At 35.9% G+C, this 14752-nt stretch overlaps 1 protein-coding gene and 1 long non-coding RNA gene across 2 annotated transcripts in view; one reads left to right on the top strand and one right to left on the bottom strand.

Annotated features, from left to right (window-relative positions):
- Positions 1–64: 64 nt before the first annotated feature.
- Positions 65–14752, bottom strand: part of LOC137654482 (uncharacterized) — a 34708-nt gene continuing 20020 nt past the window's right edge. Inside the window, exons 3-6 of the mRNA XM_068388147.1 lie at positions 11641–11740; positions 1624–1739; positions 558–707; positions 65–177 (exon numbers count right to left, since the gene is read on the bottom strand). Of these exons, the coding sequence (XP_068244248.1) occupies positions 130–177; positions 558–707; positions 1624–1739; positions 11641–11740 (414 nt within the window). The 3' untranslated portion in view covers positions 65–129. The remainder of the gene's footprint in view (positions 178–557; positions 708–1623; positions 1740–11640; positions 11741–14752) is intronic.
- The window catches only part of LOC137654483 (uncharacterized), a 107533-nt gene continuing 106938 nt past the window's right edge, over positions 14158–14752 (top strand). The window contains exon 1 of the long non-coding RNA XR_011046640.1: positions 14158–14511. This is a non-coding gene — a long non-coding RNA (uncharacterized lncRNA). The remainder of the gene's footprint in view (positions 14512–14752) is intronic.

Consider the following 14752-nt stretch of genomic DNA (forward strand, 5'->3'; position numbering starts at 1 on the left):
ATTTAATAACAGAGTCAATAAAGAGAATTTTGATCCATATGTTTTGTAATTAGACTTCATCCAAAAGAGATTCCTTTATTTAAGTCTTCCGTAAGGTCATGACCTTAATACTCCATATAACTGATGTCCTTAAACCTTGACGCATGCGCGGACAAGGCACGTAGTCAAACCAGCATCCTGTAAAGGATAATTTATTAGTTTCCTTATAAAGGTAAAATTAATAAATTCCATATTTTATCACCATAAATAAAATATCAAAATGTCTTCACATACTAAAATGAAACATTTTTTTCCGCGTTTCCTTAATTTTAAAAACTCAGTCGACACTTTAAGATAGATTTAAGAAATTAACAAAATCTAATTTGTCTTAATTACATTTATACAACTTATTAAGATACAACAACAAAGTCATTCATTAGCAATTATCATCCATGTATATTACGTTTCTCTGTTACTGCTGATATATCCCATCTCTCCTAGATATGCAAGAAAGAAGAGGAAGAAGACGGATAATTAACCCCAAACAGAAATAAGAGAAGACATTAATGGTGACCTACCGTTTCCGCTGGGCATTCCTGTATGGCAGTTATTACGTCCTGCAGCAGGTCGTGCTCCTCGGATCCGATCCTCACGCCCGCCCAGGCTTCTAGCCACGCCCGCATGCCTCCTGTCACGCCCACGACTTCAGAGTCTCCGTTTAGCCATCCCTGGGGGAGTAAAAGGGTTAATTTCGCAGGCACAGATCGATTTAAAATGAAGGTTAGTCCAGTAAGTTAAGTTCGTAGGACTATAAACACGTTTCAAACAAAGTTATATGTGAATCTTTTAGATATTTGCAAATAATAATAATAATAATAATAATAATAATAATAATAATAATAATAATAATAATAATAATAATAATAAAACAGCTTCTCGGTGTCTTACTATGAACTAATTCTTATATAACCTTTTGATATCCTTTTATGTAACATATCATAATACATATCATAATCTTGATTTTGTGAAATTGATTCGAAAACCTAGTTCCTGGAGAACTTGCAAGACTTCCTTTGTGTAACTGAGGCCCTATTCTTTCGTATATTTATTGCACTTTACTATTATGCAAGATATAATTGCATAGAATTTAATTTTCAAGAAAATTTTGGATTTCGTAATGAAATATGTACAGCCAGGTTATGTGGCAGAGAGATTATCATGATCTGCATGTGAAATGTAGACGTCACATCAAAGTGGTTATTAAAGTTTCATCAATAAAAAACAAAGACAATAAATTATTGTCTGTTCTAAATATTTGTTCTGTAGCCAAAAATTGACGAATTAGAATAAATAAGAAATTTTATCAGGCCGTCTGTAATCAATAAAAAAAACAAAGACAATAAATTATTGGCTGTTCTAAATATTTTTTCTGTATTCAAAAACTGACGAATTAGAATAAATAAGGAAGTTTATCATGCAGTCTGTAATAGCGATAAGACTTACGTACCCCTTCTTAGGAAATGCTAAAAGTTTTTAAATTATTTGTTTTTATATCCAGCCAGTGACCTTCAACCAATCAAACCCATTGTATTTTGAAAATAGGAAATTCTAAACGACCCATAACAGCAAGGACAACAAACTTACGTGATTGGATGAAGTTATGCACGACATGTAGTCAGCCCAGAGACTTGCGTCTTCAATAATGGCCCGAACGAGGTCAATATCTGTACTGTCTTGCTCAAGCACTGACGCATCCTCGACTGTTGGAGAATAGAAAGAAAATGTAAATATGTATCAAGTATAAGATCGGCATCAATGACCTTAGATGTCAGGATGCCAGAAAACCTCAAATCAATCAATCAAGTGTAAGAACGAAGAGCTAATCAACTACTAACACGGTTATTTATATTAATATTCTTTCAATGTAGTACAGTAAAATGGTTAAACAAGTGGTGGTCTATTGGAAACGTCCCTGCCTAGCGTTCTGCTGGACGGGAGGTGGAGCCTCGCTCAAACTCAATAGTTTCTTGTAGTGTCTTCAACCTCACAATCCTTGTGAGCTAAGGATAGGGTGTTTTGGGGAGCATATAGGTCTACATACTGAGTCATCAGGAGCCATTGTCTGCCTCTCCCTGGTCTAAGCTTGAATGGAGAGGGGCTTGGGTGCTGGTCATATGGATATATGGTCAGTCTTTAGCGTATTGTCCTGCTAGGGCATTGTCACTGTCCCTTGCCTCTGCCATTCATGAGCGACCTTTAAATCCTTAAAGCCTAACCCTCATCAGGCACCACGCAGAGCCCTACGTTAGGTTAGTTTAAGATACGTCACTCAAATTACCATTTTTACGCTTCCTTGAAAGAGCCGGTGACGTTAGCAACTATTTATGATGATCAAACGGAACAGCTTTAATAACCAATTAGCGGGATTGCGTGAAAAGTTAAATGAGATTAGGTTGTTGCTACTGAGTCGCATATGTAAAACTGATGAGAAGATACCTACGAGTTATTTATAATTTTTCTTCTCATTCCGAAGCCTTGCTTTAGATTAAGCCTTTTGAGGATGAAAAGAGGCATTTAGTTCTCCTCTGAAGTCGTCCCTATCTAAAGATAGAGGCTTATTGCCTTCGCAAAAATCTTTGCGAATTACTGTATATGTATTCACCCCTGTCGATGTTTGTTTGTTTGTTTGTTTGTGAGCAGCTTTGCACAAAAACTAATGTACCAATTTTGATCAAACTCGGTAGTCATTTTGGGTATGACCCAAGGATTAATCTGTCACTTATTGGATAAAGTACAACAAAGTACAAGTACTCAGAAGTATTTTAAAATAATCGAAATGTTGAGTAAATGGCAATTTTTTTTGTTAGTTTCTTTTTTTTTCTTTTTCTTTTTTTTTGTGAACAACATTATGGAAAAACTACGGAACCAATTTCAACGAAACTTGGGTCTGACCCAAGGACAAATCCATTAGATTTTGAAGAAAATACATCGAAGTATGGGGTTAAGAGCAAAGTAAGACTGCTTGGCGTGGCGAAGGCATGCTCTCTACTCAGTGCCCTCTAGTTAATGAATGTATTATAAGCCTTAATACCCTTTGAAGGATCCCCTAGGCAAAGAAGGATACAGCATTCAGTTTTCAGCAGCCCTATAGGGGTGAGGTCAATAGACTCATGCTCTTTTTTATCCTGGCATATGCCAGCATCCATTCACAGCTAGGTGAACTGGTAGGCGGATGGCTGTGGCTGATCCCAACCAACCAAAGGTGGGCTAAGTGCTGTACCGCTCAGTCGTGAACATATTGCATGATTACATTCTCAAAAGGTCGGTTGTGGTGACACCACGTCTCTCTCTCTCTCTCTCTCTCTCTCTCTCTCTCTCTCTCTCTCTCTCTCTATCTATATATATATATATATATATATATATATATATATATATATTTATATATATATATATAGAGGAGGAGTGGAAGTTAGTAAAAGAAAATTTTGTTGGGATTGCAAGTGATGTATGTGGCAAGAAGGTTGTTGGAGGCAGCATGAGGAAGGGCAGTGAATGGTGGAATGAAGGAGTGAAGGTGAAAGTGGAAGAGAAAAAGAGGGCTTTTGAAGAATGGCTGCAGAGTAATAGTATAGAGAAGTATGAAAAATATAGAGAGAAAAAGGTGGAAGTAAAGCGCAAGGTACGTGAGGTAAAGAGGGCAGCTGACCTGAGGTGGGGTCAGGGATTGGGTCAGTCATATGAAGAGAATAAGAAGAAGTTTTGGAAAGAAGTGAAGAGAGTAAGGAAGGCTGGCGCAAGAATTGAAGAGACAGTGAAAGATGGAAATGGAAGGTTGTTAAAAGGAGAGGAGGCAAGGAAAAGGTGGGCGGAATATTTTGAAAGTTTGCTGAATGTTGAGGATAATAGGGAGGCAGATATAATTGCTGTTCCAGGTGTTGAGGTGCCAGTGATGGGAGATGAGAATGAGAGAGAGATAACAATAGATGAAGTGAGGAGAGCACTAGATGAATCGAGAGTAGGAAAAGCATCTGGTATGGACGGTGTGAAAGCTGAGATGTTGAAGGAAGGGGGTGTGACTGTACTTGAATGGTTGGTGAGATTGTTTAATATGTGTTTTGTGTTGTCAATGGTACCAGTAGATTGGGTTTGTGCATGTATTGTACCACTATATAAGGGTAAGGGAGATGTGCATGAGTGTTGTAATTCAAGAGGTATTAGTTTGTTGAGTGTAGTTGGAAAAGTGTATGGTAGAGTATTGATTAATAGGATTAAGGATAAAACAGAGAATGCAATCTTGGAAGTACAGGGTGGTTTTAGAAGAGGTAGGGGTTGTATGAATCAGATTTTTACAGTTAGGCAGATATGCGAGAAATATTTAGCAAAAGGTAAGGAGGTGTATGTTGCGTTTATGGATCTAGAGAAAGCATATGATAGAGTTGATAGGGAAGCAATGTGGAATGTGATGAGGTTATATGGAGTTGGTGGAAGGTTGTTGCAAGCAGTGAAAAGTTTATACAAAGGTAGTAAAGCATGTGTTAGAATAGGAAATGAAGTGAGTGATTGGTTTCCGGTGAGAGTGGGGCTGAGACAGGGATGTGTGATGTCGCCGTGGTTGTTTAACTTGTATGTTGATGGAGTGGTGAGAGAGGTGAATGCTCGAGTGCTTGGACGAGGATTAAAACTGGTAGGCGAGAATGACCATGAATGGGAGGTAAATCAGTTGTTGTTTGCGGATGATACTGTACTGGTAGCAGACACAGAAGAGAAGCTTGACCGACTAGTGACAGAATTTGGAAGGGTGTGTGAGAGAAGGAAGTTGAGAGTTAATGTGGGTAAGAGTAAGGTTATGAGATGTACGAGAAGGGAAGGTGGTGCAAGGTTGAATGTCATGTTGAATGGAGAGTTACTTGAGGAGGTGGATCAGTTTAAGTACTTGGGGTCTATTGTTGCAGCAAATGGTGGAGTGGAAGCAGATGTACGTCAGAGAGTGAATGAAGGTTGCAAAGTGTTGGGGGCAGTTAAGGGAGTAGTAAAAAATAGAGGGTTGGGCATGAATGTAAAGAGAGTTCTATATGAGAAAGTGATTGTACCAACTGTGATGTATGGATCGGAGTCGTGGGGAATGAAAGTGATGGAGAGACAGAAATTGAATGTGTTTGAGATGAAGTGTCTGAGGAGTATGGCTGGTGTATCTCGAGTAGATAGGGTTAGGAACGAAGTGGTGAGGGAGAGAACGGGTGTAAGAAATGAGTTAGCGGCTAGAGTGGATATGAATGTGTTGAGGTGGTTTGGCCATGTTGAGAGAATGGAAAATGGTTGTCTGCTAAAGAAGGTGATGAATGCAAGAGTTGATGGGAGAAGTACAAGAGGAAGGCCAAGGTTTGGGTGGATGGATGGTGTGAAGAAAGCTCTTGGTGATAGGAGGATAGATGTGAGAGAGGCAAGAGAGCGTGCTAGAAATAGGAATGAATGGCGAGCGATTGTGACGCAGTTCCAGTAGGCCCTGCTGCTTCCTCCGGTTCCTTAGATGACCGCGGAGGTAGCAGCAGTAGGGGAGTCAACATTATGAAGCTTCATCTGTGGTGGAAATGTGGGAGGTTGGGCTGTGGCACCCTAGCAGTACCAGCTGAACTCGGTTGAGTCCCTGATTAGGCTGAAGGAACATAGAGAGTAGAGGTCCCCTTTTTGTCTTGTTTCATTGTTGGTGTCGGCTACCCCCCAAAATTGGGGGAAGTGCCTTGGTATATATATATATATATATATATATATATATATATATATATATATATATATATATATATATATATATATATATATATATGTATATATATATATATATATGTGTGTATGTGTGTGCATATGTATATTGCAGTTAGTATGCCCGTATAAATATTTACTTATGTATATGTAAAAAGGTTGTTTTTTCCTACATCAAATTCAAGAACTCTTGATGATTTAGCAATGTCACGCCAAGAAATCTATAACTGGCCAACAACAAATACAGTAATCGTTTCTCTGAAAATTAATGGTAACTGATGTCCTTGCATTAAAAGACATGTCTTAATTTTTTTTTTTTTTTTTTTTTTTTTTTTTTTTTGTGTAACCTGGAAATCGGTCAATTATGGTTCGTACTAAATTCAATTTTCAGATTATCTCATAAATCTCCGTAAATTATTCACTAATTGAAGACGTGTAACAGTAATTCAACTTCAGTTTGTTACGATGATATCAAAATGATACATCTTACTACGTATTTATCAATCAGAGGAATCAGTGAACATTTGATTACAGTGGAGAAAAATTTGGAAAGGAGGATACACGAATAGTCCGTGTTTATATTTTGAGAGAGAGAGAGAGAGAGAGAGAGAGAGAGAGAGAGAGAGATGTCATCTAACTCAATGATTCAAGACAAAAGCTCGAGGTTCAATTTCCTGTTGGTACTCGCTTGCACGTTTACGCCCATTAAATGCCTCTGAATTAAAGAATAAGGAAATAAATAAATAAACCGATAAACAAATGAAATAAATAGGTGAAAAGATAGGTATATATATATATACATATATATATATATATATATATATATATATATATATATATATGTATATATATATATATATATATATATATGTGTGTGTGTATGCGTGTATATATATATATATATATATATATATATATATATATATATATATATATATATATGTATATATATAAATATATATATATATATATATATATGTGTGTGTGTGTGTGTGTGTGTGTGTGTGTGTGTGTGTGTGTGTGTGTACGTTTTAAGTTAAAAGAGGTTGATTTAGAAAATAATGAGTAATTCCAATCTGGTTCTATAATAACTGTAAGGTCAAATACAAAATAATCACTTTCTCTCAAAAAAATCAATTTTCACATTATTAACTTTACTTTTCAAGCGATAAGATTATCGTATTATTAACTTAATTCTTAAAGTTATTACGTTGTATAATGAAGATACGGTAAGGTAATAAGGTAAAGATAATCAAAACTTTACTAATGTAAATATATTGTATTGAAAAGGATAAGAGAATTATTACTTTTAGGGTGTAAGGAAACAATTTGAATATTCTTTGAAAATTCCAAGACGGGATTTCTTGGTTTTAGATTCCTTGTTTAAAAAGTGTAACTGTCTACTTTTTATGTTTTTCTTTAGTTTTTATTCCCGCTTGGAGATCCTTGGTGACTGCTGTAGTTTACCTTTGCTGTGGCAAAATATTCTCTTTTTCAGTCTACCGTGATTCTCACTGATTATCCATAAGTGGTGAAAGTTGAAGAAGTGTTGAATTTTGTGTTGTTTATTAGTATTTCTGCAGCGATGTTTATTAAGTACTCTCTAAACCGTCAAAATTTATTATATACGTGTCTCAATAGTGCTGGCTATATTTTTAGTGTTTCTTGTATGGTTTATGAACCTTGTTATAGACACAAGGCGTTATTTGTTTATTTGTGGTGATCTCGCCTGAACAGTCTTCAAACTATTGTTTGAACACTTTAGCTTGATAGGGTTTTCTTTTTTTAGATTAAGTGTTTTAGATAACGAATTCTTGGATAGTTAATCGGATGTTTAGTTATGTTGAGCTATTGAAAGGAAAAGCTATCTCGTTTAAATCTTCTAAAGCACGAGCTACCACTTTTCAGAAAACAAAGGTGCTTCAGTCTTCAGGATATATTACTTCTTAATACTAAGTCTTCGTCAAATGGAAAATTTGTAGACTGTTAGATAAGAGATCGAAGATAGAGCAGTAAACAGGATTCAATGTTTGTTGACACGTACTGGGTAAACTGGAATTTTAAATCCTAAAATAAGCAATGTATAGTGATAAAGTATACAATAATTTAGTTCAAATGAATCTTTGCCTGTACAAGATGATTTTTTTTTTTTTTTCAGAAATAAGGCTGACGTTCAAGCGAAGTGCTGCATGTGTGATCCTTTTGTTCGAAAAGTTACTCTTGATAATGGTGAATTGATACAGTAACCCACTGTCATCAGAACCGGTCGTCCAAAATATCGAGGATTATCTACATATTGTGCAGCCGACAAATAGTGTTGACACGAGTATAGCTAGTTTAAAACTATTGAAACGTAGCCATGTGTACTGCAGGCTCTAGAAACTTCAAATTTGTGGCACCGAGTCTGTCTAATAAGCTCACATGAGACATCCAAATTAAGGCTTTCAAGATTAAAATGAAAACTTTCTTATTCGGTGAGTGCTTCAATCGTGACGACTCAACAGAAAATGAAGACGTGATATGAAACTTTGAATGTTCTCGAAAGAACATAATGAAAAGACTGTGAAGGTAGTGTAGAGTATGGTTCCCTTGCTGTACAGGACCGGAAAAGCGGACCTTAGAGTAACTTAGAAGTTATAACCTACGCCATATGTATCATGTGTTCCCTGCTACCACTGTCAGAAGTATGAAAATTTTGAAAAGACCGAAAGTTAGTTGAGTGGGAAATGTTCTGGAAATCACGCCACCAGGGAATGTAACTCGCAGCAGATTGAATGTCGAAATCGCAATTAACTGAATAAACCACATCTTACGTATGGGGAATCAAAGGAATTAACTTTTTTCTTTAACTTTAATCATTAGTAGAAAATATAGATCTTAGATACTAAGGATAGCTGAACTGTGGCTGTAAATATTAAATCTTTTGGTGAATAATAAAATAAAATTGATAAATCAGATTCGGTTGAAAAACTGAAAACCTTAAGTGCTTCGGTAATATAAATTTGATTATTGTTATGCTGTGTGCTATGCACAATATTTAAGAATGTATAAGACAGGGGTTGTGTAGTTTTTGTATATTTCCTGTAATCAATTGGGTTCCCCTGCTTGAATGGACTAAAAGTAGTATAAAGCAAGTTTAGTTTTTTTTTTTTTAGATTTTACTGATTGGACTATGGACCCACTCTGACACGGAGCATAAAGATTTCAAGTTTACTAGTGTTCTCGCTTAGTCATTCTTATGATAATCTTATGAACACTTGAGCTTCATCATAGATTTTGGATGAAGAATATGGTTAAGATAGGAATACACTGATAAGTGAATCAGATAGATGAAGAGATAGATAACTGGTGATAAAGATTTTCTCGATCGGAGAAGCTTGCTCAGTCTTTAATTAGTCACGCCTGCGAACTGCGAACTACTGGTTGAATACACAGTAGAAAGTGACAGGAAATGAAGAGATAGATAACTGGTGATATAGATTTTGTCGATCGGAGAAGCTTTCTCAGTCTTAAATTAGTCACGCCTGCGAACTGCGAACTACTGGTTGAATGTACAGTAGAAAGTGACAGGAAACCTCAGACCATTCTTATGAATGGTCCGAGCCACTAGGCTTGTAGCGTGGGTCTGTTTAAACTTCGGGTGAATAATATTGGACAAACTTAATATATATGTATTGATTATATGGCCACCATATACTTTTATAATATTTTCCTTATAAATGTCTATTTTTATCTATTTTAAAAGCTTTACCATCATTCTCCTCCTTACTTCTAGGATAATTAGAATGACTAAGGATTCCTTGAAAAGAAATGGAATAAAACTGTTGAAATGTCAAAAGCAAAGTCAAACCTCAGGGTGTAACCTGACAGTCTACGTAATCAAACCACAAGGCAGATACTACACTTAGACAAAGAGAAAAGGGTGATTTTTAGTGTTTTCTTGTCTTTCATCCGGGTTATAACTTTTATTCATACGGTGTTTGTAAAATTGTTGGTATTAAATTCGGACCATGGACATTTTTTTTTCCTTAATGGGTTTTGTATTCATATTAAAATTAAGACCAAGAGTATAATTTTCTTCATTGTATAAATCTTCCTTGCTCTGAGCCATACTTTGTGGGGAATATTTACTTCAAATATAGTTGTTCTATATTGGCAACAAATAAGAAATTTTTCATTGTACCATTGCTTGACAGAATTGTTAGTTTCAAAATAAATTCTTTAAAGGAGTCTTGTGAATTTTTTCGCCACATCACGTTGTATGAGCCAGTGTCTGGCCGAAAGGGCCAGGGAATTCTCTCTCTCTCTCTCTCTCTCTCTCTCTCTCTCTCTCTCTCTCTCTCTCTCTCTCTCTCTCTCTCTCTCTCTCTCTCTCTCTCTCTCTCTCTCTCCCTTAGACAGATGAAGTCTAACGAACTTAGTAGACAATGCTAATGATCTAAATTATGGTGCTTTAATGTTCTGTTGATAACGAAATTCTTTATAAATCTGAAGATTCTCTTACAAGATGAAACTTTTAACATGTTTGTGTAACAAACCATTAATATAAAGGCTGGAATTACTAACTATAAACTACTCTTGGTTTACAATTTAATAGATTTTGACTTATGTTTTTATTAAATAATATTATTATGAAAGACCATATTTATTCCAAAGTACCTTTGTAACTTACTTTTTTTTATTACTCGTATGGTTAATCAAATCATGAATTTACTGTTATTCAGTACAGCAAATATATTATTCTTGAGGCCCATCCACACGAAAGACAAAAGAACAGTTACCAATTTTGATACAGGCTGACAATCACGAGTGTAGATGACGTCACGGACGAGGAAAAACTACGGTCAAGCTAAAGTGCCTGTGACCAGTTGTTTAGTTACTGGACAGGCACCAGAGTCAGACTATAGTGTGACCAGACTGTCTGCACTCTGACCTCTGCCATTGTCATCTCGATATAGAGCGTTTACCGGGCACATAGCCCAAGGCATACGTTCGCCTGTGTGTACTGTCTGCATTGGACTGTTTCATCTGGCAACACGCTTTCAAAGCGAAAGAATTTCGGACAAATCTGTGCCTGCCATACATTTGTCCCTCTTATTGCGGGGTCTTGAATATAGATTTTTTGTTAGCAGGAATGTTAATATATGAAACTGTTTAACAGGCCACTTTTCAACAGAAAAAAACTGGTAGGCTTAGTTTCCTTAGCTTAGAAGTGTGCGTATCAGAGACTGAACTTTAAATACTTGGCCAGAAATAAGGTCTTGAACAGCGTTTTTTCCTCTATGCGGGAAGAATATTTATCCCAGATAGCAGAGAACTAGTGGCACGGTTTACTATAGATCCACATTCATATACTTCCCTCTTATGAGCTGTAATCTAAGTATTGCTTAATATTCGTTGAGCATGTAATGTTTTGTAGTTCAATGAAAAAAAACAAAAATTAAGCTTATCGCTTTAAAACTTAGTTGCTAGTTGTGTGGATTTATTTGAATATTACTTTTGGAAAAAAAAAAAGCTCTACTCTTTACCCAGGCAGCTACTCGTATGAGTAAAATTAATATTACAAGAAAGTGTACTCTAGCTAAGTCTTTTTCTTTTTCCAAAGTTTGAATATGCAATGCTTGCAAAGAGGTCACCCTAGTGAAATAAGCTTTAACTTTGGATTTTCTGATAAATGTAAAAAGATATTGAAAAAAATAAGAATTTAAAATTAAGAATTTAGTAGTTGTCAGCTTAGTAATTTTTATAAATCAAATAAACAATAATTCCTTAAAAAATAGCTTTAAGGCAAATGGCAGTCAATTAAGGTCATCCCAACAAAGTGCTTGAAGAATCATTAAGACTTATTGCTTGCAAAGGGTCTTATTTTTAAGATATCCCGATGACTGATGGCTCTCTACATACCTTCTGGCAAAACGGCTCCAATTATTTGCGTGCATTTCTCTGCAGCATCCCGGAATTCAGATAATGTGGATGGAGAGAAGGCGTTCCGGCAGATGTCAGCCTGTAATGATATCATTGTAATTAATATTCAAACCTTTTCTTGGGTAAAGAAAAAATGGACACGGTGTATATAATTAATATGAAAAAGAAATCTAGAAAGATAAAGTCCACAATAGTAGAAAATGTCAAGTAAAAGATTTTTTTACAAAAAAAAAAAAAAAAAAAAAAAAAAAAAAACTGCAAAGCACTTCAAAATTGCTGTAAGTTTAGTTTCGCTGCTAATCGTATGTATATGTACGCATGTATGCATAATTTGCATGAATGTAAATTTGTCTACACTAGGTCTATATGCATGTATTTATACTATTAGGTAGGTGAATGGTGTTAAAACCATCGTAACGATAACTACTATGGGTTTCACAGACAGTGCAAGTGCGATTTTTTTGCAATTCTGTAACGAACAGTCTTATCAATAAGAGATGTTGCTATAGGGTATTACACCCAGTGAGGAAATTTATAGGGGTATAATGAATCGTTAATTATTAATTATAAAGACACTTGCCCCTATGCCAAAGGGCTAAATCTCAATCATCCAGTCACAAAACCGAACAATAATATACAGAACCTCTACCTCCACCCCCTCCCTCCCTCTCCTTTCATCCCTCACCTGCTCTCCCCCTGCTTCAAGCTATCTCTCTCCACCTCCACGCCATCCATCCCTCTCTGTTCTTTCCCTTTCCCTTCATGCTCTCTTTCTGAGAAGGTAGCTTAAGTTGCAACTTATTTTGTATGATTTTTTTTTATATCAAGCACTCTATCTATCTATTTTATCTAATTATAATATTTAATGTTGTAGATATGGAACAATTCAATCGGTTGTTACCTATCAGATGACTGACTGCTTTATTCACTGGTTTGCTCATCTCTCTCTCTCTCTCTCTCTCTCTCTCTCTCTCTCTCTCTCTCTCTCTCTCTCTCTCTCTGGTATTGGTTATGTAAATAATTATTAGAATGATAGGAAAAAATCGTAAAAAAATGTTTAAATCAAAGCAACATTCAGAGAGAGAGAAAGAGAGAAGGAAAGACGTAGGGCAGGTGAGGGAAGAAAGGAGAGGGGAGGAAGAAAATGGGGGTTGGAGGTGAAGGGGGTTGTAGGCAGGCGGAGCTCTTCCAACCTGCTGTTCGTTTTCTTGCTTGGCTAATGAGTTTTGCCTCTTGGTATAGGTACAAAAGTCTTTATTATTTACAATAAATGATTCACGATACTCCTATAAATTTCCTTACTGGGTGTAATACACTATAGTAAAATCTCGTACTGATAAGAGTGTTCGTTACAGAATAATTGCAAAAAATCGCACTTGCACTGTCTGCGAAACCCATAGTAGATTAGTTTATTGATATTGGAAGTATTCAAATTTTACTGTTTTGGTTGAACAACAATCATAGCTTCAAAACAAACTGCACAATAGGGCAATAAGACTATTGCTATTGTTCTGTCCAGAAGCAGGTCCTTCCGTGCTAGATTTCATGGATTAGTCTTCCATAATTCTCATTTAGCTCTTACACATTTTATCTTCCTTCAGTTCACCTAACATTGACAATTTCTTATCTCTGGGCTTTTGTACTTTGAATTTAACTTCTATATAAGTGTATGAGAGCTTAATATTCCTTGTGAATTAACAAATGCGTGAAAAGAAATCGCCGCATTCAAAAAAAAAAAAAAAATAGAAAACAAGACTTAACTGGGAAAGTGTAGTAGAATATCTTCACATATAAGAGCAGAAAATTACAAAATATTCCAATTCTATGCGAAAAGAACAAAAAATAATCTAATTCAATGTGAAAAAACAAAGATTCAGCAAATATGAAAACAATCAAGCCTCGTCATGAGTTTAAAGGATAATCGAAAGTCGAAACTGTTTAACTGCCTGTTCTAGCCTCCCTCTTTCAAAGTAAATTTAAGTAAATTACAGTTGGTTACATTCACTAGCCAACGCAAGAGCCCGTGTCTTGCATAAGGCAAGGCAATCTCCACACACACACATACACACACACACACACACACACCTGTTCTCAGAGTTGCCAGATATGGAAATTTATTCCTAGATTTTGGGATTTTGGGTGTCTTATGGGGATATTCCGTATAAATTTCTATGAAGAAGAAACACAGATGAGTAAACCTTTATATTGTTGCAAATATTTACTTGCACTTATATGAAGTATAGTGAGTAGTTTCTATATTAGTGAAGCCTACATGATCAGCAGAAAATGAGGAAATTGGGATTTTTGTGTTTTGGGTATTTTTTTATTATGAGTTTTGGGGAATTTTAGACAAACCCATCCGGCAACACTGCTGTTCTAGTGATTTTAGTCGAAAAGAACGCAACCGTACCTCGACTCCTTGTAAATACTTCCTAAATCCTTGATTCTCATAATCTCATTACTCTATTTACCCAGTCACGGTCTGTCTGTTCGTTACGTACGTAGTACTGTTACCTTGCTAAGTCCGTAGTCAAGTTTCTTAATTGTGGGTTCAGAAGAATCCTACAAGTTCTACAACCAAGACTTTCATGAAGTTGTGAAAGAGGAACGGTTCTGTTAAACAGTGACTTCGTGTATTATCAAAGGGAGAAAGGAGTTTTGAAATCCGGTTGTATTTTGTGTATCGCAGAATACAGTGATGACTGGCAAGCATCGGCTGTATTATTTAAACTCGGTGGTAATAACAGGATTGAACTTTACATCGAGGGAACATACTAATGGCAGGGAAAGTATGTAGCCTATTAGCCTACCACCTGAAGTCCTAGTAACTTCTCACGAACTACGGCCAAGGTATGTATCATATGTAGAGGGTCTATGTATCATTTGATTATTAAAGTGTTTAAAAAGAAAGAATATATCGTCCTTAGTTAGATAATATGAGTAAATGGGATGACTTGAATTGGTCACCCCCATTGTAAGGACATGCATCCTTGGGACCTTGTTTGTTTGTTATTACAAAGCAGAGTTTTCCCCGTCCGTAACTATAATAAAACCGCTAAAAGCCCAAGGGTTCCAACGGAAATTGGCAAAG

The sequence above is a fragment of the Palaemon carinicauda genome, chromosome 15, assembly GCF_036898095.1.
Source record: "Palaemon carinicauda isolate YSFRI2023 chromosome 15, ASM3689809v2, whole genome shotgun sequence".
Lineage (NCBI taxonomy): Eukaryota > Metazoa > Arthropoda > Malacostraca > Decapoda > Palaemonidae > Palaemon > Palaemon carinicauda.